Source organism: Oryza sativa, chromosome 2 (assembly GCF_034140825.1).
Source record: "Oryza sativa Japonica Group chromosome 2, ASM3414082v1".
Taxonomy (NCBI): domain Eukaryota; kingdom Viridiplantae; phylum Streptophyta; class Magnoliopsida; order Poales; family Poaceae; genus Oryza; species Oryza sativa.
In genome coordinates this window covers 4,239,765-4,265,554 of record NC_089036.1, presented here as the reverse complement: position 1 = coordinate 4,265,554, position 25,790 = coordinate 4,239,765, and the positions used below count along the sequence as shown (strand labels likewise).

Here is a 25,790-nt window from a genome sequence, read left to right as displayed (position 1 = left end):
AGTACGGTTTCCCGCTCTTGCACTTAAGGACTGTTTCCTTGGAATTTCATCCGAACATAAGACAAGTGCGACCACATGGGTGGAATGGGACACCCCTGGCTGAGTAACTAGCTAATCGGGGGTGCCATGATGCCAAGAGACATGTGGATTCAACGGGGTGGTGCCGGGGAGAACCCCCGGGTTTCCTGGCACAGTATGGTCTGGGACCTAATCTGTTGTTGGTCTGGGACCCCTCTCGTTGGCATATGGTGAACCTGTGTCGGCTTTCGAAATGCCTTGTCATGAAAGCCTTAAGGTCTCTAGACGTGGCCGTTCTGCACGGGCTGGAAGATCTGGGTTAGTAATGTCGTGTGGGTAAAGTGTACCCCCTATGCAGAGGTTATTAAACTGTTTGAACAGCCGTGCCCACGGTCATGGGCGGATGTGAGGTGATTCCTAGCGTAGTTTTGTTTGACTACTGCTTTGTGAAATTGCTGCTGTGGAATGGGTTCGATGTTTGAAAAAATCTGCGGTTGATGGGATCAGCCAGGCTCGGGTGGCCGTTTGAAAGCTGTTGGCCGGGTGCCAACCCTGATCAATTCAAAGACTGATACATTGCACATACTCCGACCGGACGAGACGCACTGTCCCATCCGTGTCGTTTGAGAAGCACTCACTTAGTTGTTTCAAAAAGGAGTTTAAATAAAATCAATTGCAAAAACAACAGCCTTTCCTTTGAAGCCTGCATTAAACACTTAATTCCCATGGCTTGCTGAGTACTCCTGTACTCACCCTTGCTCTATATAAATAATCCCCCCCCCAGTTGCTGAAGAAGATAATGTGGCCCCCGCCGACGAGGAGTTCTTCTAGGAGCAAGTCGGCTATGATGAGTTTTAGGGTTTCGGCCTAGTTCCCAAGTCGCGCCTGTGATGATTGGTCCAAGTCTTGGCTTCCGCTTTCCCTTTTGTAATGCAGTTGCGAGCTCGGGATCTGTCCGCAGCCCAACATGACTGTACTCCTACTCTGTAATAAAGAGACCTCTGTTGCTGTGATATACTGTCTTCCTGTGATACCAGCACTGTTTCCTGGGACTGGTATCGGTTAACAGGTTAAATTGGAGCGTCACGGGCTAGTTCCGCTCAGGGCTAGTTCGGGGCGTGACAATAAGTACATGATTTCTCCGTACTTTATAATAACTAGTTGTAGATGTGTGTATCTTTATTGGTCCACCCTAATTAGCACACGACCCAACAAAAAATATTTATTGTGAATATATGTATCAATTGTCCCAATCTCATCAGCATATGACCTAACGAGATACTAGACTATTATTAGTCCACATCAGAGTGTGTAGACCAATAAGAAAACTCTTTTATTACTATCAGACTAGCTGTGTCCCACATAGGCCAACCAGTCCCGCTTCCTCACAGTGCAACCAAACTAACCCAGATAGGAGACTTGATTAGATGAGCACTACTGCCGCGTCCCTTCGGAGAAGCGGGGGTAGCAGAATGTCGTGCACGATCAAGATCATAAACTATACCGTCAGATGAACGGTATTCCGTCCCCTAGCTGTCCTCTTTTGAGAGATGTGTGTCTGTACGTATTTTAGGATGTCATTGTTTTCAGAACAGATCAGACAGTACATATCTAGATGGAAAAAGTACGAATTACCCCCTCGAACTATCGCGGTCGTCCGAATTACCCCCTGAACCCGAAAACCGGATATTCTTCACCCCCAACTATACAAACCGGACGAATTACCCCCTTCGACCTAATCTGCGGTGGTTTTGGTCTACGTGGCGTACATGTGGCAGTCCAGTCAGCATTCTATTTATTAAAAAAATATGGTACCCTGTCACGGATAGACTTTATGGACCTCAAGACATGGGCTGTCAAGTGGGCTAGCCCAACCATGGAAGCTGGTTTAACCAGCTTCCATGGTTGGGCTAGCCCACTTGACAGCCCATGTCAAGTCTCTTCTCTCTCTCTCTCTCTCACTCTACCTCTCTCTTCTCTCACTCTTCCTCTCTCTCACCCGCCCGCCCCGTGCGCCGCCCTGCCTCGCTACCGCCTCGCTTCCTCCGCCTCCGCGCTCGCCTCGCCGCCGCCTGCCCTCCGCCCTGCCTCGCCGCTGCCGCCCCTCCGCCCTGCCTCGCCGTGCGCGTGAGAGAGAGGAAGAGTGAGAGAAGAGAGAGAGGAAGAGTGGGAGGAGTATGACAGGTGGGTCTCACATTTTTTAATAAATAGAATGCTGAATGAACTGCCACGGTTCAGGGGGTAATTCGTATTTTTTCATATATATATATATATATATATATATATATAGAGAGAGAGAGAGAGAGAGAGAGATTTGGGGGTGATCCTATGAACATTGAATATGCTTGATTCGTTAGCTAACGATTCAGATATATATACATGCGTGTGACGGGATCAACGGGAAAGAAAAGCCTGTTGGTTCCATCAATTGTAGGAAGAGATCAAGAGAGGAGTAATTAAAATGGGGAGAGATCCTGCTGTGTGATTTCTTTCTGATTCTGGCCTGCAGAAGCAATTGAATTGTTGTAACAACTCCTGATCAGTCCTGACAAGCCATTATAGGGAGTATTATATATTTGGTCCATCTATCTCTCCCATGTACTACAGGTAATTAATTTGTTAATTAAGTGCATAAGAGCATATTTACAATGAGGTTGATCGAACTGTTGGTACAATTAAATATCCGTAAGAAAAGAGAATTTGGGTCCCAGCACAGATAGAGCTCATAAAAGATCCAGCAGCTGGTATCTCAAGCTTTTATGAGATCATCGCTTTTGTCTATATATCAATCAAAATTTCTTCCTGAACTATCTATGCCCTTGTTTTGTTCCAAAATATTTCTTCAAACTTCCAACTTTTCCATAACATCAAAACTTTTATACACATAAACTTCTAACTTTTCCGTCACATCGTTCCAATTTCAACCAAACTTTCAATTTTGGCATGAACTACCTAATGGATTTTGTTCACTGATCGAGATCCATCTCTAGCTTTTGAATTAATGTTCTTGGAGCGTTAGATTTCACTGCCATAAATTTAAAACACGCAGGCATATATCGATGGCGGCATGTAGATAAACAATGTGATGCGATCTTGGTCCGGTCCCTGCTTGATTGATACTAGTAGTACTTTTCATCTCTTCTTTTCAATTGAAATCCTTAGTTATTACTCCTACTGCAGTACAGCAGTAACTGTGTGTGTGTGTCGTTGCTGGTCCTACCGCCTTTCAATACGAAGAGATACCCTAGTTATTGAGAAAGATATGTTCACCCTTTCTATTCACTGCTGATGAGGCCAACGTTCATTATGAGATCGATGGCCGGCCTATGCTATGAGTAGTAATATTGTAGGCATGCATTAACTAAACCTAGAAATCATGCTTGGGAGGTATTTTATGGTGCGAACTTTTTACAATTCTAGTGTTAACGGTCCAAAAGACAAGGCTAAGCAACGAAACCAACGTAAGAAAACCCTAAATCATATCAAGTTCTAAAATTCAAAATTTGTTATGCCTTATATATGACGCAACTCAAATAGGTTCTCCGTAGATAGTGATCAGTACAACTTATTGCAGCCTAGCTCAAGGCACATAAAGTTATTTGTTCTATATTTTCAATTAATTATATATAGTTAATTCTCATCTAGCTAGAACTAGAATAAGTATATAAAAAAAATATAAACTTTAAATTTTTCATACAGTTTTCAATTGTATTGCTCAAATGATCTTATTACAAGACATACAAACAAACGATCTAATTGTCGAACAAAACATATTTCAAGCAAAACAAATACTCCATATGCATATATAGAAAATTCCGTTGTCGGATGGTACCACCCGGCTAACTAAACAGAACCACCCTCGATAACCGCTCTTGATAGTACCAATGGTTTGACTAACGGTGAAATTCGACTAAAATTTGGTTTGTTTTTTAAAGAAAAATGATTGGTTTACCAAGCCATTTGATCTCTAGCTAGCTCGAAATCTCCATTTTATATGAAAGCAAGCGGTTTTTAATAATTTTGTACCCTGATTACCACTATCACTATCGTCTTTTATATATACTCCCTCTGTATTTTAATGTATGACAACATTGACTTTTTGATCGACGTTTGACCATTCGTCTTATTAAAAAAATTATGTCATTATCATTTATTTTATTATGACTTGATTTATCATCAAATATTCTTTAAGCATGACATAAATATTTTTATATTTACATAAAAATTTTGAATAAAACGAATGGTCAAACGTTGGTTAAAAAGTCGACGGCGTCATACATTAAAATTTAAATTAAAATACAGAGGGAGTATTATGTATAGACAATGTCACTTGTAAGTGATCAGCTCCCATTTGGACAGGACATTAATTGCTGTGACTAATTAGGGGAGCTAGCTAGCTAGACAGTAGCGATCCATAATCACCAAATTAAGGAGCTCAAAGAGCTATTTCCAGAATTCCAGACCAGGGACATGTTCAGAGATCTGTCAACATAATGGTCTAAAAACTCAACGAGACAAGGGAGATAATTAATCATGAACTTATTCGACATTTAAAATTAAGATCTTACAAGTTACAACAAGTCAAGAGGAGATGCAAACAGAGCTAGTGTTTCGTTGTAAGGAGCATGATGCACAGCAACATAATTTACATATTGTCACCAAAAAGGCAAAAGAACAAAGAAAAAACACATGCTAGCTGCACACTATTCCCCCCCCCCCCCCCCCCCCTCTCTAGTAAAAAGGGCAAGCAGCAAGAGCAAGTACAAATTAACACAGTGAAAAGAAAACCCCAAAAGAAAAAAAAAAAGCAAACTTTAGCTACACACTCACTCCAGCCTAGCTATCGCATGCAACGAACCTAGCTAATACTAGCTAGCAACTGCAGCTGCAGCAGCAACAGCAGCTAGCTGCTTTCTTTTCAACTCATCGTCTCATAATAATGCAGTCAAACCAGCAGTAGCAGCCTATCTCTACTCCCTTTTCTCGTTACTTCCCATCGACCAATCTCTAAATTTTCTGAAAAACACAGATGTACACGTACATATCAATCCAATCGAGATCTCCTTTGGAATTTTACAGGATTTTCACGTGAATCGGTTCGAAAAAACCATCGGTAATTAATTCCAAAGGATATTTACCCTGACGAATTAATATGTTTTTTTGGTTTCGAGACGACTAGATGAAATCCACCTCGAAGAAATGCATGTTGTTGTTGTTGCTGCTGTTCTGCTGGTCCGACGCCGACGAGCACGACAGTATGTTGTTGTTGTTGTTGTGGTCGTCGTCGTCGCCGTCGTTGTTGTTGCTGCAGCCGCTGCTATGGCGATGCTGCTGCTGCTGCCGCGCGAGAGATCTCATCAGATGGTGGTGGGCGGCGGCGGCGGCGACATCGTCGTCGCCGTCGCCGTCGTGTTGCAGTCGCCGCCGTTGATGGTGCTGCTGCATCATCAGGACGTTGCCGAGGCCGCCGTCTTCGTCCTCGTCGTCCTCCTCCTGCGGCGGCAGCGCGGCCAGGGACAGCGTCGGCGGCGGCGCCGCCGCCATGGCTGCCTGATGGCCGCCGCCGACGTCGTGGTGGTCTGCAAGCTCCTGCAGGCAGCTCACGCCGCTGGCCGTCGTGGTGCTCGCAGCTGCTGCACGAAGAGAGATGATGATCACATGTAGAATAATGCAGGAATTGCGACGTAAACTACTCACTCCGTTCCAAAAATAAAACAACCTAAATATAATCTAGTTTAACAAATATGAACATTTTTCTATCTAGATTGTTATATTAGGTTATATACCATATTATCTTAGGTTGTTTTATTTTAAGACGCGTACTTTGCTAACTAGAGTATTAGCTATAGTAGGTGCATGAAAGCTTAATTTGGCGCGAAGTGTGCATGATCGATCAGCTAGTTGTACGTGGTTGTAGCATCTAGCTAGGCGTGACAACTGTCAAGTCATATGTGTTATGTCTGTATATATATTTGCCACGTTCTTGCACAAAAGATCGTATCTATGGACTATGGTACGTAGTAGCACTCCATTATATAGACAAGTTGGTGAATAGACGTTATATAACGACCTAGCTTTTCTAAAAAAAAAACAAAAAATTTAGCAAGGGCTTTCTTTTTTTTTTTTTGAAAAAAAATAGCAAGGCTTGTGCTTGGGGTCAAAAACAGTGAAGAGTAACAGATCCTGATGGTACTTTTCCCTTTTACAAACTGAGGTGAGTTATTGACTGTGTTTTAGTTATAGAAAAAAAGATTCAGTTCATCTTTAATTTGTATATTTTTCTTCTCTGATCTAAATGGTTAATTTAAGAAGAGCATTAATCTAGTCTGTACATAGTTTGAAATTTGAAAACATCAGTATCTGAATTTTGCTTTCAGATCGATCTAACGTTCAGCATTATATATTGAGCATTGCCACACTTAATTAGATTTTGAATTATTTCAAATGTGTTCTCCCTTCTGAGGACCAAACTAATTAATTGAGTTAAATTTTAGTATAGTACGTACCCTTGTGGTGGTCACAGCTGGTGTAGGAGCTAGCGATGCTGGCGTCAGTCCCTTTCTTCGACGGCGGCGGCGGCGGCGAGTCCTTGGACGATTGGCCGCCGGCGGTGGGCTTCCGGCGGCGGCGGTTGTGCTCGGTGAGCCTCTTCCGGCAGCTCCTCTTCGCCTCATCAAACTCAGCAAGCACATGAAACCTGTCCAAATTAAGAACACAAATTTAAATCAAACTGAATATATAAATGTAGTACCAAATTAGACTTAATGGACACTGCTACTACTGTAAATTAACTGTAATACATATGCATCCGCACTGCATGTACACGTAAATATGCCAATGTATGCAGATACAGAGACTGCTTATGTAGGGGCTAGTAGGTGTACAATCTGTCAGCTGTACTCCTATACAGTAATATATACTGGGACATATATATAGGGGCCATGTATCTCCATCCATGGATCGTCAGATGAGTTGCAATGATGAGTGTGCTACACTGGTCATGCAGCGCTAGGTATAGCTACAGTGATAAAGTGCAACCACTGCCTTGTGCTCTCTGATCTGATCTGACTGACATGCATGCAAGCATCATCTAATACTAGTAATTAGCATCTGACCTCAGATTAAACTCTTGGATCAAAATATCTCATCTAGTAGCCTTTTTCTTTTACAGTTGATGCATGATGAACTCACAGTACAGAGAGAAGAAAAGCAAGAACTGAAGAAAAGAAAGCTTTTTCTCTGTTGCATGGCCATGAATTAATAATGCAGGTAGCTATACACTACCACTAGCTAGTGATCAGGTTGTTTTTCATCATAATTAAGCTCAATTGCATGCATGCAAATCATCTGGGGAGCTATTTATATAATTACTCCATCATTACAAAATATAAGAGATTTTAAATGAATATGACATACTACTCCGTCCCATAAAAAACCAACTTCTAGCTACGAATCTGGACATATATGTGTCTAGGTTTATAGTTAGGATTGGACTTTCTTTTAGGACGGAGGGGGTATTCCCTAATATACGAGTGTGAACATGCTCTCTGTCTAAATTCGTAAATTTGTAGTATTAGGAAATGTCTCGTCCATATAAAATTATTTACTCTCTCCGTCTCAAAATATAAGTATTTTTAGCTATGAATTTGGATAACTGTGTGTCCAGATTTATAGCTAAAAGTTATATTTTGGGACGGAGGTAGTATATTTTAGAAGGGATGAAGTAGGTTGAATGTACAGTGATCCATCCTGATGAAATAGAAATATCCATGCATGCATGGAAAGTGAGTGAGATGCGTGGTTGGCAAGGAGACAACGGAAAAGACAAGCAAACATATCTCAACAGTTTGCTGCAGTGTTCATCTCGTACGGAATTGAATCAGCTATATGTCAAGTGTGTGAGTGCGTGTGTGGCTGTGCCCTGGGTCCCACCTGGCAGCGACACGTGTGCCTGCTGGGTCCCACCTGGCAGCGACATGGTTGCGCGGGATCGGAGCTAACCTGCTGCACTGCTGGCAGAAGCGCTGCTGCTTGCCGGCGGCGAGGACGGCGGCGGCCTTGGCGTGGAAGTCGCAGACCTTGTGGCGGCGGTGGTAGTGCTTGGCGGCGGAGAGGTCGGCCTTGCAGCCCTCGGCCTGGCACCGCGGCGGCTGGTGGTGGTGCGCCGCCGCGGCGAGGCCCAGCCCGAGCACGCCCATGCCCATCCCCATCTCCATCCCCATCCCGCCGAGGCGCGACCGGAGAAGGAGGCGGTCCACGGCGAGGACGTCGGCGGGGGAGAAGTAGGTCCGGCGGCCGAGGTTCAACCCGATCCTCCCGCCGCCGCCGCCGCCGACGACGTCCAGGACGGGGCCATCCTCCCGCTTCACGAACCCGCCGCCGCCGAACGGGTACACGTCGGCCGCCGTCGCAGGCAGGCCCGGCAGCGACATCATCATCGGCATCTGCAGCGACGACGGCGTGGCGGCGGCGGCGGCGGGCGGCGCCAGGGACTGCAGCAGATTGCCGCCCGGCAGGCCAACTCCAAGAGTGGCCGCTTCCTGGAACGCCGCGGCGGCGGAGAAGTCGAGGCCACCGTCGTAGAGGCCATGGCATGCACCGCCGTGCTGGAACAGCTGGCGCTCGCCGCCCATGCCGGCTGGGTCGAAGCCGACGTAGGGCGGCGGCATGGGGGCGGCGTACCCGAAGTCGACGACGTCGGCCGCCACCGCCGCCGCTGGCACCGCCATCGCGCCGGCGTTCAGCCTGCTGCTCATCATGGCGCGCGGCGAGCGTGCGAGAGCTAGCTAGTGGTGGTCGGGACTCGGGACGAACAAGTTGTGTGCAGTGCAGTGCAGCTCGGTAGCTAGTGATCACAGTGGGCTAGTGCAGCTACTGGTGTGTGCGATCTGTGTGGAGGAGACGACTCGACGTGTGGCTGCTTAAAAAGGCAGAGGAGAGAGAGAGAGAGAGGCCAGTGCATGTACTACTGTGCTTGTTTGATTGTTTTAGGTTGGGTTTGTAATTTAAGCAGTATCAAATTTTAAATTTGAAAAAGAAGTCCTAATTAATAACCACCTAATTAAACTTTAATTGAAATCAAAAGTCCACCTAGCAATATGAAGTTTTGAACGGGACATTCAGTTCCCTAAACTTTACCGGCCCAGTCTTCGAAAATGCTCATAGGGGTAGGGTTTGTGTGCGTGTGTTCATAGGGGTGAGAGCGCGTGCGTTGTGAGTGTCTGCGCTGTACTGTGTAATTCTCAAAAAAAAAAAGTCCATCTAGCAACATGAAGTTTTGAACCGGACATTCAGTTCTCTAAACTTTATAGTACTGTTCATACGGATCCTTAAGGTAGTTTTACAAAGTCGTTATCTCATTAGCATATGTTTTGGCTGAGCTTTGATCATGCGAAATATGCATTGAAACATATATGTAAATTTTTCACTTAAATGTTTCTTTTTACCCCTTGTTTGCTCTTACTCGCAAGAGAAATACTAGAGTAGCAAAGAGAAATACTAGAGTAGCAATACTATAACATTATTGTATAGTATATAAATTAACAGCCTACAATTGATGATACGTAAATATATTGAACTTATTTAAATACAACTATGTAAGATCTCAAATACGTAAAACCATTATGTAAAACCACCTTAGAAGGTAGCATGAACTGTATTACAAAATTTAAGGGGTTAGATGTCTAGTTTTAAAGTTCAGGTGTCAAATAGAATTCCATCCAAAATTTAGGGGGAATATTTGGATTTTTTCCCTTTAATTTTACAATTAATATAGGGTTTTTACATCAACCAGTCTTCTTTTTACTCAGTGTTTTTATGGCTCTTAATGAGGTACTGGAAGGTATCGAATTTCCTGGTGTGTCTAGTCTTCAATTACAAGTGTTGAAAGCTACATTTTGGGTTAGTATCAAGTTATTTATTGTTCAATTAAAAATAGTATATATGAAAATATTTACATATAGTTGTATGCATTTAAATATCCAAAGAAGGGCATAGTATTATAAAACATGTACATATATTTGGATACAACAAATTTCCCCATCACTGGTTGAGAAAGCCTTTTTACTCCCGATTGGTAACCCCCCTATAGTCCCGGTTTTCCAACCGGGAGTACGAATCCGGGACTAAAGATCACTATCTTTAGTCCCGGTTCAAATACCCGGGACTAAAGATCGATCTTTAGTCCCGGTTGGTGTTACCAACCGGGAAAAATGAGAGGAATCTCTAGTCCTGGTTGATAACACCAACCGGGACTAAAGAGAGAGTAGCGCTTTTTTTTTCTTTTGCCCAGATTTAATCTCTATATTTTCTCCCGAATATAGTGCCATGTATATCCCTAAATCAATCCCCAAATCCCCAATTCAAAGTAACATCCCAAAGCTTAAGTTACTTATAAACATAAATCAAATACATCACAAATCCTAAAAAAAATACACTCAAATCAAATACATCACAAATCCTAAAAAATACACACAAATCAAATACATCATAGATTATACATCTCATATCCATGAAATTTGCATGAATCACAAAATTACACGTCTCAATCAATCACAAATTATAAAAAAAAAGAAAAAAAAAAGAGGCCGGCCGGCAGTCGGGAGGACACGGTCGCCGCCGCGCGTGGCACCTCCGGCCGCCCGCCGGGAGCGCTGGCGCCGGCTGCCATGGCCGCCGCCCCGCGCGGCACCGCCACCCGCCAGCCCGCCGCCGCCCGCCATGGCCGCCACCCGCCACGGCCGCCGCCGCCACAGCCCCGCCGGCCGCCGGGCCGCCGCCGTCGGCCACCGGATGGGATGGGAAGTGAGGAGGGGAGGAGAGGGGAGGAGGAAGGGGAGAAGGGGCGGATGGGAAGTGAGGAGGGGAGGAGGAGTTAGATCTGTGAATAGGAAGGGGAACGGATCTGTGAAGTGTAAGAGAGAATAAGGGATAAAGATTATATACTACGTATTAAATTTTAGTCTCGGTTGGTAATACTAACCGGGACTAAAGATCAATATAATTTTTAGTCCCGGTTAGTATTATCAACCGGGACTATAAATATGATCTTTAGTCCCGGTTGATGTCACCAACCAGGACTAAAGATCCTCGCCCCCCTGACAAACTACTGACACGGGATGAACCGGGAGTAAAGATGATTTTTAGTAAAATAGGTGTGGTGTTTTTAACCGGGACTAAAGATCATTTTTAGTCCTGGTTTTTATTGCAACCGGGACTATTGTGGATTTTGGTCGACCGACCAAAGATGATTTCTCCACCAGTGCATAATTCCGATTAATCGTCATCCCTATTCCGGTAATTCATTAAACATTATTCTCTCATGCGACAACTGACTCCTTGTTTCATAACACCGTTTTACATTAAAGAAATTTGATATCTCTCAAGGACCGTAGTCTGTAAAGTTTATCTTTTCTTATGCTCAAAGTAGAAGAATAAAAGCTCATACCTTAAAATTATTTTTTTGCCTTATTAATTCCAGTTGCTATCCAGGTTAGAGGTTGTAGCTTGACAAATAAATACATTCCAAATAAGTCCTAAGTATTGTTGAGTTGCATACCGTTTTTGACACACAAATACCGTTTTGGTATATGAAGTACTCCCTCCATCCCATAATATGGCTGTGTTAGTTCCACGCCAAATTTGTAAGTTTGAAGAAATTGGAACGATGTGACAGAAAAGTTGGAATTTTGTGTATGTAGAAAAGTTCGATGTGACGGAAAAGTTGGAAGTTTGAAGAAAAAAGTTGGAATCTAAACAGGGCCTCTACTATCTTTTGTAAAAATTAAGAAAGTGACAAATGAACATGTGATGGGATAAAAGGTGATGGGTGAAAGAGTAAAGTAATACTCTCTCCGTTTCATAATGTAAGACTTTCTAGCATTGCCCACATTTATATAGATGTTATGTCTAGATTCATTAACATCTATATAAATGTGGACAATGCTAGAAAGTCTTACATTATGAAACAGATGAAGTAGAAAAGTTAGTAGGTGATGAATAAGGTTGATAGGCCGGTGAAGAATATAATATTGTCTTGGAATTCTAAAATCCCTTATATTTTAGGATATTTTTTTCTAAAATTTATTTTATTTTATAGGACGGAGCGAGCAGCACACAAGTAAAAGACACGAATATTAAGGAATGATTTAATATCAAATAATTAGAAAGGGTGAGACTTTGAATCCAGATCATCTAGCCCACCACCTTGTAAAGTTAGTTGGAAGATTCCTAAACGTTATCTGAGGAGTACACAGGTAGTACTGCTCAAGTAGAGGTTTATGCAGCTAGCCATGGCCACACTGTCTGATCAGTGTGTGCGTGTGTCCAAACAGTATAGTAGTGTGCACACTGAGCAACAGAGAAAGTACTGTACGCAGTATAGCTAGGTAATGCACATTCAATTCACGTAGTACTGATCGATCGGGAAAAGCGTGAGCACCCAGACCGAGGTGGCTGGCCTTTTTGTCCTCTAATCGATCGATCCTGCAGCCAGTTTTTTTCAGAGGGATATATGGATTATTCTTCCGTGATGTGTGATAGTGAGAGTAGCTTAATTAGCTAGAACGTACTCCCTCCGTTCCGGATTTTAAGTTTTTGCTTACACCGTTTTAGCACTCGTCTTATCAAAAAAAATTTATACAAATATAAAAAACGAAAAGTTATGCTTAAAGTACTTTGGATAATAAATCAAGTCAAAAAAAATAAATAATAATTTTAAAATTTTTTGAATAAAACGAGTGATAAAAAGTGTAAATAAAAACTCAAAATTCCTTATATTATGAGACGAAGGGTAATATAAGACGAAGGGAGGACACGATCGATATATACAGGAGGAGAGACATATGCATCCAGGGAGAACTTCTGCCTGCCTTGTGGCCTGGTTCAGCTGAGTGTATAGCTAGGTATTATTTTGTTTTACACTTAGTTAATTACCTGATTTTGTTTTCTTATCAATTAGCCGATCGATCGAGTACAATTAGCTCCCCCGCATCGGTGGTGGTATATATGACCGTTCTTAAGCCTCCAAGATATATAATACTCCCTCCATATTTTAATATATGACACCGTTAACTTTTCGACCAACGTTTGATCATTCGTCTTATTTAAAAAATTTATGTAATTATCATTTATTTTAATGTGACTTGATTTATCATCAAATGTTCTTTAAGCATGATAAAAATTTTAAATAAAACGAATGGTCAAACGTTGGTCGAAAAGTCAACGACGTTATACATTAAAATACGGAGGGAGTATTAGTCATGATTCTAGTGTTCTCTGTATTTTAAAATCATGATATATTCGACTGTTACGTATTTATTTCTCTTGAGTTCTAAATTAAGGAGCCCTAAACCATAACTCTAAAAAGAGTTAATTTCATAATACCGTAGGTATTGTAGTTTAAAAACCACATGTGAGTTTTGGTATGCGTCACATAACCATGAGTATTTTGGTTCTAAGGTTTCTTAAAACCATAGTGTGTTAGTGCATTTATCTTAGTACTGCAATAAAATATAAAATAGTTAATTTAGATTACTACTATTTGTATGATCAATGAAACAAAAGTTGGTTAATGAAACTATATGAAGCCATAATACTTTATGGTTATATGCAACATGCACGTCAAAATATATCCTTGTGGTTTTGTGAAATTTTGATCGTAATACCTAAGATTTTGTAGGTTTTGTTTTAGAAAAAACTAAGGTCTTATAGAATTTACTTAAAAAAAGCATATACAACAGACTATGCTTTTTGGTACGTAGTGTGTCTTGATGAGCTCAACCTTAGTCTCTCGCAATCTATACTACAGGAATGAGCATCCTATGCTGTTGAGATCTCTCTATATTTTCTCTTGTTGAGTTTTGAGACACGCTGCTTATCTAGTATTAATTGCTAGGGGACTGCATGGTACTAGCTATAGCAAGTGCGGTTACTTATAAAAAAACTAGAATATTAGGGAAGGACCTAATATCAAATAATTAGAAGGGGTGAGGTTTTGAACCCAGATCGTCTAGCCCACCACCTTGTGAAGCTAGCTGGAAGACCCCTGGTCATTTCTCAAGTGCGGTTACTTATAAAGAGAACAAGACACTATAGAGCCTTAATTTTCAACACACACTATCATATTTTTTGCATTAGAAGCACAAGATTGGAATAGTTATGTCAATCGATAGTACACGCTTAAATGTGTATAGCCTAGTACTTCTCCTGACATAATTGCTATCATTAAATTTTGATCGCATCCAAGAATATATATGTCCAACAAAAAGCTCGATCGCTTAGCCCGCCAACTTTGCAAAAATGAAATGAAAAAAATAGGAGTATTGGCCTAAGTTATTGATCGGTACCTCCTCCTCAAGAATCGTAAAGGAGATTTCATATAAACAGTAATTAAGAAGATACCACAAAAGCAAATACAGGTACATTTCATCATCATTTGGAAATTGCCATGTCACCAGTCACCACTGCATTGTACATATATATCACCATTGCATGTAAAACTTTTTTCTACTTTAAGATTATATATAGTTCACATCAACAGAGGCGCGATTACAATTAATACCATCCACAAGAATTTAAATCTTGGTGTTCATAGATATATGCACGTTACTATGCTTTTAATCAGAGTTTGTCTCCTTAAGTTTAAGTGTGTGTCCACGCTCATGGTCATGGGTGTGTGGATATATAGTGGTGTGTGCGTCTTTCTCTATATATAAATTAGTAATATGCCTATGTTTTAGAATAGGCAGATCCTATATAATTGGGAATTGCATGGATAGTTGGATTATATTGAGGATAAAGCATGGGACTGTTTGGGTGAGTGGATTAAGAATAAAATACTATATCCTACATATGTGTATGTGGTTAATTATGTACGTATACATAAAGAAGCGGATGACTTCGTTTTTAAAAGTAGTAGAGATAAAATAATATTTTTTTCTTTTGAATTATATGAAAAAGGAGTGGTGAGTGGATCAGTTCTCACTGCAGCGCGGCTATACAAACGCTCCATTAAGTTTGGGTATAGACATGATTGGATGTTCCTCTAAATAAAGACCAATGGTTTCCTTAGAGAACCTGTTTGGACGAGCAGTACAGGCCAGTAACTCGACATGCAGTAATTTTGTCAGTGCATTAATGCCAATTATAAATTTTGTTATATCATATTAATTATAATTAATCATGCATGTCTCTTTGGTACAAGCTAGGGCACTCTCAACGACCATGGACAGTGTCAATAGAAGTATTATCGACATCCTAATTAAAATATAAAAAAGTTTTAGGGTTAGATACGGGTATCAAATTAAAAGGTAGGTAATTAAATATGTGATGATTGTGATTGATTGAGAAGGGAATAAGTTGTTACTATTTTAGGATAGGAAAAAGTACGAATTACCCCCCGAACTATCATGGTCGTCTGAATTACCCCCGAACCATAAAACCGGGCATTCTTCACCCTCAACTATACAAACCGGACAAATTACCCCCCTCGACCCAATCCGCGGTGGTTTTGGTCCACGTGGCGTACGCGTGGCAGTCTCGTCAGCACTCTATTTATAAAAAAATATTGTGGGACCCACCTGTCATCTCCTCATCCTCTCATCCTCTCTCTTCTCTCTCTCACTCTTCCTCTCTCTCAAACGGGAGGACGCGCGGCAGCGTGAGGGGGAGGACACGAGCACGCGGCGGCGGATGCGGGCGGCGGCGGACGCGGAGGCGGGCGGGCGGTGGCGGCGGGCCGGGGAGGACGCGGAGGCGGCGGCGGGTGACGCGAATGGAGCGCACGGCGGCGGGCCGGAGAGGACGCGGAGGCGGCGGCGGGTGATGCGGATGGAGCGCACGGCGGCGGCGGCGGCGGGTGACGCGGAGGCAGCGACGGAGGGGGATGACGAGGATGGCGACGGAGCAATCGAGGACAACAACGAGGACAATGGCTGCGGCGGCCATGGCGGAGAGGCGGAGCGTGGGGAGGACGCGGCGGCGGTGGGCGGTGCCGAGGAGGTGGCGGAGCGCCGGGGGCGGGGGATGAGGAGGTGGCCGCTCGGCGCTGCTTCCCCCCTCCCCCCCTCTCTCTCTCTCTGTGTGGCGCCGTCGGGACAACGGGCACAGCGGGGACGACGCACCTTCGTCGCCATCCTCATCGTCGTCCTCGTCATCTCCCCCGCCGCCGCCGTGCGCTGCATCCTCGTCGTCGTCCTCCTCCTCATCCCCCCTCGTCGGCGCCGCCTGCCGCCGCCGTGTCCTCCCCGGCGCCGCCGCCACCGCCCGTCCACCACCGCGTCCTCCCCGGCCCGCCGCCACCGCCGCGCCCGCCGCCGCGTCCGCCGCCGCCCGCCCGCCGTCGCGTCCTCCCCAGCGCCGCCGCCACCACCCGTCCACCGCCAGCGCGTGCCCGCGTCCTCCCCGGCACGCCGCCGCATGTCGTCCCATTTGAGAGAGAGGAAGAGTGAGAGAGAGAAGAGAGAGGATGAGGAGATGACAGGTGGGTCCTACAATATTTTTTTATAAATAGAGTGCTGACTGGACTGCCACGCGTACGTCACGTGGACCAAAACCACCGCGGATTGGGTCGAGGGGGGTAATTTGTCCGGTTTGTATAGTTGAGGGTGAAGAATGCCCGGTTTTGTGGTTCGGGGGGGTAATTCAGACGACCGCGATAGTTTAGGGGGGTAATTCGTACTTTTTCCTTTAGAATAAATGTTAGAGGCTAGAAGTTGTTATATTTTGGGACGAAGGGAGTATTACTACTTAGCAAAGAAGAAGCAGTAATATGGTACGTATCTATAATTCTCTGCATGATATGGTATGGTAATACAACATATATATGTCCGATAATGTTAATATTGATTATATCCATTATAGATACCAAGCATTAAGGGTGTTGCACCTAAGACTAATTTTAGAAGACATGAAAATTATGAGCATGGTAATTGATTAGGTGGCTAGTCCGGGAAAAATTGAAAGTGATCCTGGAAATGATATATAAACGCTATCTAATCTTATATGAAACTTCTTGGTTCGTATCCTAGCTTATCTCTCAAGTTCTTTTTGACAGGGGCATCTAGAAGTATAAAATACAAGACCTCTCAGAAGAAATTAAGACATCATAATCTCAATATGATATGGTATAATAATTTGTATGAGTCATAAGCCGCATTGAATCAACTTCTGAAAGATCCTCAAGAGCTAGCTGAGCTAGGCCTCGACCATATCGTCTAGATCTAGTGTCACTGACGACATATAGCTTAGGGTTTTCACCTTATACCATATACTCGTTCCTGTACTCGCCTAGATTCATATGTCCACAACATACAAACAGCTAGTTTTGCAAAATTAATTAATTTACTCAGATTAACAGTTTTTTCTTCTGTTTGATCCACACAATATTAATTGTCTAGTGTGACCACACTGCCTACTGCCTCCGATGAGATCATTAGAGGATCGAGCAGCAGGGAAATCTGCAGCTAGCTCGATCTGCAATATCAACTGGTAGCTATCTGGGAGTATATCGTTGGCGCATATGCATCACGCATGCTTATCAAGCCGCATGCACCGCGTGCGTGAACCAGGGGAGAATGATCATGTCTCCCACCTGTATGTTTCTCTCCTTACATCGTGTGCAAAACTTCATTTAAAAAAAGTACTCCATCCGTCCCAAAATATAAAAACCTAGAGTCGGATGAGACATTTTCTAGTGTTACGAATCTGGACATACCACATGTCTAGATTCATACCTGCGGTCCTGTTCTTTTCTCCAACAAGAGTTGGATGAAGATTAAGATTTTCGTGGCACGTTTTTCGAACTGCTAAAGGTACGTTTCGTGCGAAAACTTTCTATATGAAAGTTGCTCTAAAATATCATATTAATCTATTTTTCAAGTTTGTAATAATTAAAACTCAATCAATTATACGTTAATATTACGTCGTTTTGCGTAAAAAACTTAATCTTCATCTTCATCTTCATTTTCAGGAGAAATGAACACGAGTATTACCACCATTTGTCAATAAAAGTTATCGTATTTGCTTAGCATTAGGTGATCAAAATCTTTATCACACGTAACTTATCAAGTCTGAGAGAATCTTTCCACACTTTTTTTTAAGTCATGACGCGTGAAACCTAGCTAATTTATTGGAAGGAAATCTCTCCACAACTACGTCTGAACCAAGTAACTCTTAAGTTGATCAAGCTTATCTAACCCATAAGCATGACAAACTGTAACAAAATGTGGCTACCAGCCAGACAACTCCTAAATATAAATATTTCTAGTTTGGTTAGCAAAGATTAATGATAAGGAGAACCAGTCACCTCATTAATATTAGTCCCTCCTAACACTTGATTGGCTGAAAATAATTCGATTTCATGCAATGTACTTATATAGTGTGTATATAATTTAAATAATAGAAATGCTTGTATTTGGGAGTGGAGGGAGGTACATAGTTGGAAATATTTTGATGATATGCAATGTGCAGCAAGTGCAGTACAAACATCACATGCAATGGCATTACTGTTCACTGGAGAGTATCCTAAATTCCAGAGGGGGAAAGATTTGACAGCACAAAGAGGGTATTTAAGTGTGGGCAGGCAATTACTGCCTAACCAATTTACTGTTACATGCGTAGTATGCATGTCGACGGGAGGAGAGGACAGAGGATTGTGGTAGAGCTGCTGCTCACTATTATATGGCTGTGTGTTTAGATATAAAGTTTGGATCTAAACTTCAGTTATTTTTCATCACATCAATCTGTCATACACACACAACTTTTCGGTCACATCATTTCTAATTTCAACCAAAATCCAAACTTTGCGTTGAACTAAACACAGCCTATGTGTAGTATTCACAAGTGCTATTCCTATACCTAGCTATTACTCCATGTAGCTAGCTAGGGAGCTTGAGTAGGAGTATGAAGTAAGGAACCCACATAATAATTAATAGCCGTTTGTGGTTTTTAAAATTAATTAATGCTACTAATTAATTGAACTTGTTTCAGTCGTAACAGTAATCTCCACCAAAACAATCCTTTTATTATTTTCAAGTAAAGAGTGTTTTGATATATACATATTTCCCAATTTCAATTTTGCATTGTGCATTCTAGAAATTAAAACAGAGGTTTAAAGTGAGAACAATAATGAAAACCGTATCAACTTATTGGGCACGAAAGCTCTTTTTTCTCCACCGAGAAAACTAAGTATTCTTCACTTAAAATCGTGTTCTGCACTGTAATTTCTAAATGTTTTTCCATAAACTAATTTATTTTTAATAAATAAATAAAAATTTAGTGGTGTAGAATTCGTGGAATGCTCAGATCACTTATGCTACAACTCGATCCTACCCCCTCATGTCTTAAGCGTTGAATAAAAGTGTTTACAACTTTTTATTTAATTGAACCTAAGACAAGATTTAAATTCGAGACATTTGGTTCTGATACCTATTAAATCGCCTACATTTATATAAGGGTTAATTGAATTTATACCATTATAAATTTGCCATTTTTAATAAATGTCATTACTATATTCATCGATGTGTATCCATGCCTCCTAAATATGTACAAAATTAGAACATACCATCACATCATATTTTCTGTCATCATATAGACCAAAATATCTCTAGATGTGGGACCGACATGTCAGTTCAATTTTCTTCCTTCATCGTCCCCTCTCCTCTCTTCCCCATCTCGTTGAGCTAGATGCGGTGGGCGGCGAGAAGGGCACTGATGAGGGAGGCGAATGGGGAGGTGGCAGCCAGCGCGGTGGCGCAAGTGCTGGCTCCAATTCACACGTAGAACATCTACGCCGTCCAGCTGCCAACACGTGGCCATCTCGGTGCAGTACAGGGAGTGGGAGCCAGCTCCTGCACCGACTTCACGGCGACGGGGACAACCACCACACGACCGACTCCCTATGTAGGCAATGACGGGGCGATGGCGTAGGCATACTACTGCTATGGCCGGCCTTCCCGTGTCCCCACGCCTCACGGTCACCGGCGTGTGGGGCGGCGATAGCGTCAGCGCCGCTGCTGTGGCCGGCCTCCCCGCGTCCTCACGCCTCACCATCACCGACGTGTGGGGTGGCAATGGCGTTAGCCCGCTGCTATGGCCTATGGCCGGCTAGCAGGAGGGAAGGGAGAGAGGGAGGAGGAGAAGAAGAAATTGGGGATGAGGACGGAAAATATGATGGTGATGATGATCGTAATCCTATTCTAATGACATGGATATAAATAGATAAATAATAATGGCATTTATCTAAAATGACATATTTAGCATAGATTCAATTTAATCCTTTATATAATTAAGCACCAATGAGTTTAATCAAAAGCTTAATACGATGAACTAAAAGTTGAAGAGGTAATGACAGACGATTCACTTGCTCTGACGCTCTCGATCGATCGTTCTTTTTCTTATTTATTTTTCAAATTAAAGAGGACTACATAGCTAGAAGCAAGTATGCAACAGCTAACTAAATATCGTGCACATTACGTGGATCTTGCTTTAGCTAGGGATCATATCTGTAGCTGCGTCATTAATGTATTTGATACGAAATTACGCCGCTGTCGATCGATGCGAAGGAGTTAATTAATGTGCGCGAGGTACACTTGTACGTTTACGCATGGATACCGACGCCCACAAAACGCCTGCGAATTCACTACCAGAGCTTGTGAAGCTGCCGTGTGCCTCACCCTGTTACCGGGAGTTTTTGCTAGTACTCGGTGACTTACCGAGAGTAGCACGTTGCACCCGGTAACATTGCAAACATACCGTGTGTTAGCGACGAAAAAAACTCGGGAAGACAAAAATACGCTATGCCATGCCAAACCGCTCGGTAACCATGGGACCCACCGTTTCTACCGTGGCTTGGCGCAGATTTTTTTTTTGCTTGGCGGGCGGTGATTTCCGTTGGCGTAGGTGGATGGCGCGCGGTGTTTTTTTTTGGCACGGGGTGTGTTTTTTTTTTACGACGCGTGAAATTTCCATTGGCGGGGCCGGGGTGGACGGCGCGTGAAATTTCTTTGGCGCCCGATGATTTCCGTTGGCGCGAGCGGATGACGCGCCACGATTTTTGGCTGCACAGTAAATTTTCGAGTGGGCCAGTAAAAAGTTGGCCCAAATAGCACCACAAAACCCTACCCCTGAACTGCTCCCCCTTCTCTTCTCCAGTCTCCCCCTCCGCCGCCGCCTCGCTCTCCTCTCATCGCCTCCTCACATTTCCCCTCTCCGCCGGCCTTGTCGCAGGCAGCCATCCCAGCCATGCGACCGCGCGTCCCTATCCTCATCCCTTCACACGGCCGGCGAGCACGGCCCTGCACGTCCACGTCCATCCATTGCGATTTATACGCCATTGTCTATCCGTTCAACAAGGCTCCCAATCATCATCGAGCTAGGCATTGAGGCCTGCTGCAACTGCTTCCTCCCAATCTGTGTGGTATGCGTATGTTGAGTGGTTCTTGCATCTTTATGCAAATATGGTTCTTGATTTTGGAAAAATACACTTCATTTTCTCTTTGGATCTAGTAATATGGTGACATCCTAATGGGCGCTATGCTGCATCTAGATCCACGACGCCGTGACGTGCCCCATCCAGTTGGAGGCTGCAGCTGGTGCCGTGCATCCCCTTTCCTCCCGGAGGGACGCAACATTTTTCAGGTTGTACTGATTTCTCTATGTGCCTGCAATTTTAATTTATATGAGAGATGCTCTGAGCGACACAACTAGCAGCACAGGAATGCTGCGGCGGCAGCAGTCGCGAGGCTTGCCGACTGGCTCAGGGAGTTGATGTGAGCAGAGCAAAGAGAAAGAATGCACAACTCTGGTTTCTTAACAGCAAAGAAGGATGTAATTCTTTTCCACTTTTATTTTCTGTTGCTTAATCTTTGGTTAAGTGTTTCCCCGGTCGCCAAGTTTAGAAATTGTGGTTAGAAATTTCTTGTTCTTTAGTGCACATATGTACTTCAATTATCACAAGTGAAGTTCTGAATTCTAGCTCATCCTATTTCTTAGTTAATACTCAATTATTATTTCTCTGTCATCAAAAGAACACAGTTGAGATAATTTGCAACTAAAAAAATATTATTACAAAAAAAAGAATAGTTTATTTTTCACCCATATCAGAGGCTTACATTCTAGATGAAATCTTAAATTTCACATCCATATACTTTGGCCTAGTTTAGTTCCCAACTTTTTCTTCAAACTTCCAACTTTTCCATCACATCGAAACTTTCCTTCACACATAAACTTCCAACTTTTTTCTTCAAACTTCCAATTTTAGTCAAACTTCCAATCCTTTGTTGATTGAGTGCGGACAATGCATAATCATGTCCCTTGATACAAATGTCACTGCTTAGCCTACTGGTGGCTGTAGACCATGCATATCCTCATATCATATTAGGAAATCTAGCTAGCTTCAGTTCTGAAACTCTAGAATAGTAATGCAAACCAATTAATTACTTGATAACTTTAGTTCTGAAACTCAATATTTCCATAATAAACAGTGCCTTGGTCAAGAACTTGACAATGATTTTGAGAAGGTTGCCATTAGCAGGAATACTGAAGAAATTTGCAATGACAAGGACTTGAAAATTCTCAATGAATCATCTGTTCAACATGATGACAATGACTGCAAAATCCTACTGTTCTAATTCATCCATAGAAATATCTTGTTTGACGAATATTTCTAAGGTACACACTTCACTTAGTTGGAGATCACAATGCAAAATTGTTGTAACCTGCCTCCCAAGTCCCAAATGAAAATTTATTTTGTGAACTACCCACAAATAGTGACCTCTAAATAATCTAGTTGTGTTGTAATCTTATTTGGCACTAAACATGTTTTTTTATAATTTCAGGCATATAACAATCATGGCAAAACACTAAAGAGTTGATCTGTGATGTCAATGAACACATTTGGTTAGTCGGCCACTAGCATTTGTCTATATATTGCCTCATTGGGAGAGGTTGTAAGAATTGAGAATCATATATTCTACTGCATCATGTGCAGTGAGTTTGTAGATTCATTAATATTTTGTTATTGTACCATGATGTTCCTATTAATACTGGGAGAATTTGCAGCTAATGTCCACATGACATGTTCCTGTGATGTATCCTTGCGCTCTGCTTTTCATGTTTGCCTATTGCTGCGTTTCAGTGTTGTACGATAATGAATTTATGAAATTTCTAGAATCACGTATTCAATATTACCTAGTGTTAATAGCTCTCGGTAAGTTATCTAACGGTACCGTGTGTTTGACTACAACACACGGTAACATTTTATTCCTTCCCGTGAGTTAGTACCTCTCGGTAACACCCCCGTTCCGTTTCCGCAACCCATCCTGTGCCGGACAATACATTGTTACCGAGAAAGTGCTTTCACCCGGTAATTTTTCTTGTCATACCGAGTGTACAAGCGTAGTCTCACGGGAAATATTGCACGGTAAAGGTGTCAGGCCGCTGAGTGTCTGCTCTCGGGAAGCTCTGTTCCCGTGTTTTTTCGCTGTGTTACCGAGAGCTTTTGGCACACAGTAGCTTCCCTCTCCCTGGTAGTGAAGTTGCAATGCGTTTATGCTTCCCTATTCGAGCTGTGTTTAGGCTGTGTTTAGTTTCTAAAATTGGGGAGAAGTTTAGAAAAGTTGATAGTTTGGAAAAAAAGTTGGGAGTTTATGTGTGTAGGAAAATTTTGGATGTGATGTGATGTGATGTAATGGAAAGTTGGGAGTTGGGGGAAAGTTTGGTGTGAAATAAACAGAGCCTTAGTTCACGTCAAAATTGAAAGTTTGATTGAAATTGGAATGATGCGATGGAAAAGTTTGAAGGTTATATGTTGTGGACCCCCGTTTTTATAACAGGAATCAATCGTGTAAACAGTATCATTTCCCTAGATCAAGTAGTCTGGTACGCACGAACTCATAGCTGAAATATCAAGTGCACATACACGAGAGTCTAGTACGAATTATTACATCATAAGCCCGCAGGCACAGTCTTAAATCATCGGACCGAGCGGTTCGGAATACATTCCAAAAACAGAAGTAGGTAAGGCAGCGGAGTTAAAGCAGCGGCACGCCATTGCCACAGGCAACGACCGTAACTAAGACCTACTGAGTGCCATCGTCTTCATCTCCCTCCTAGTAGTAGGCATAGGGATCCTCCGAAGCTTCATCTCCCGCTTTTGATTAATTTTATATTTGCAAGGGTGAGTACCAACCGTACTCAGCAAGACACCACAGCAATGATGCACATGACAGAGGAATTCAAAGGATGGCTATGGTTCTTTTGCGCAAAGCAAGTTTTGTAATTCTTTTCACAAGCCTAAGACCTAGCATAGACTGATCAAGTTTTAATACCAGTGTTCATATTAAACAATGACGGTTCTGTCCACCATCCATTGTGATCCCAAGGATAGCTTCCCACCATTGAGTCGTTATGGTTTTCTCAGGACGTCCACATTCCCGCCTCTCAGGAAGTGGCTCCATCAGCATAAAAATCATCATGCAATATCCCATCCCACACAAGTTAAAGGATTTAGAGTCTAGCCAAGTGTAATACATGTCCCGGTGCTCAATAACCGCGAGCATGGCTATTCGAATAGATTTGGTTTTACTCACACTGCAGTGGATGTACACTTTACCCGCACTCCGCGACTGCCCAACACATGAGCCTCGTCCCAACACATGAGACGCGCCACGGCAAAGCCTTTTGATAACCTCGCATTGGCAGTACCCGCTCCATGAACTTAAATTCTCATGCACTCTAGGCGTCCATGTTTCTAGCAGTGAGAGGAGTTCTGGCGCTCCCGGGAAAGAGAAGTCTCACACACATATTAAATTATGGCTCAAGTTAAGTTCTCTCTCTCACACACTCATGGCAGTCCTACCAATGGCGACACCGATGTAGGGCACGCCTCTCGGCCCTACCTCAACGGCTATCCCACCGTAGCGCACCTGCCTCACTCAGGGGTGAACCATCTATGCAGGGATACTGCCTCCGCTCGGCTATCTACTCCGCTAGGTCTATACCCATACGAGAAGTACGGTTGTACGAGGGTCGTTTCATGCTTAACTTCATGGCTCGGTCCTTAATTGACCGGGGACGGTACTAGCCTTTTCCAGATACCACCCAAATCCTCCGTCCGCCCCAGTCGAAAACAGTTATTTAGTTTATTTCTCCTTTCACAAATCATGTCCTCAATATCATGGCAATGTGGCGCTCATGTCTCCACATGCCGCATCTCAATTACCTTCCCAAAGATAATTGCCCAAGCATATAGCATTTGACAAATATGAGTATGCATGATTCTAGAATAGCATTTCTAAGCATTTTTCATAGTTGACTAGGGACTCATACGTAAACATGGTTACGAAGGAATAAGGGGCAAACAATAATCAAGGCATGGCATAATCACAAGTAGGATGTTCATCATTGCATGCAATTTTATTTGTAAACAAAACAATTTCGCAATTGGGATCAACATGTTCAAGGAATAGTGATGACTTGCCTTGCTCAAAGTCTTGCGGGTCTTGGCCTTCACTTGGATCCGCAACTCCCTCGGGCTCTATAGTTACGTGCGAAAATTGATTTGAATTCGGTTAGAATTCAAATAAAAATCCAAATAAATCCAAATGGAAGTCGAACGCGTAAGTCGATTCTTTTATATTAACTTTACTATTCGCGAACTAGGGCAAACCCAATTTCGATTTTTATATCCTAAACTATTTTGCGGGTATAAATATTTTGTTATCATAAGTTTTTAATTTAATCTACCCGAGCATTATATCCATATAATAGGTTGG

General features: G+C 42.7%; 1 protein-coding gene and 1 long non-coding RNA gene across 3 annotated transcripts; one reads left to right on the top strand and one right to left on the bottom strand.

Annotated features, from left to right (window-relative positions):
• Window positions 1-4,548: 4,548 nt before the first annotated feature.
• Window positions 4,549-8,901, bottom strand: LOC4328482 (squamosa promoter-binding-like protein 5). Of its 2 annotated transcripts, none has more exon segments than NM_001409347.1 (3): window positions 4,549-5,651; window positions 6,525-6,715; window positions 8,020-8,901. In NM_001409347.1, coding segments are annotated over 3 exon segments (1,407 nt in total). In that variant the 5' UTR covers window positions 8,778-8,901; the 3' UTR covers window positions 4,549-5,193.
• Window positions 8,902-21,153: 12,252 nt separating this feature from the next.
• On the top strand, window positions 21,154-23,102 carry LOC136355450 (uncharacterized). Its single transcript, XR_010739702.1, has 3 exons — window positions 21,154-21,433; window positions 21,563-22,686; window positions 22,854-23,102. It is a non-coding gene; the product is annotated as an uncharacterized lncRNA (long non-coding RNA).
• Window positions 23,103-25,790: the final 2,688 nt, after the last annotated feature.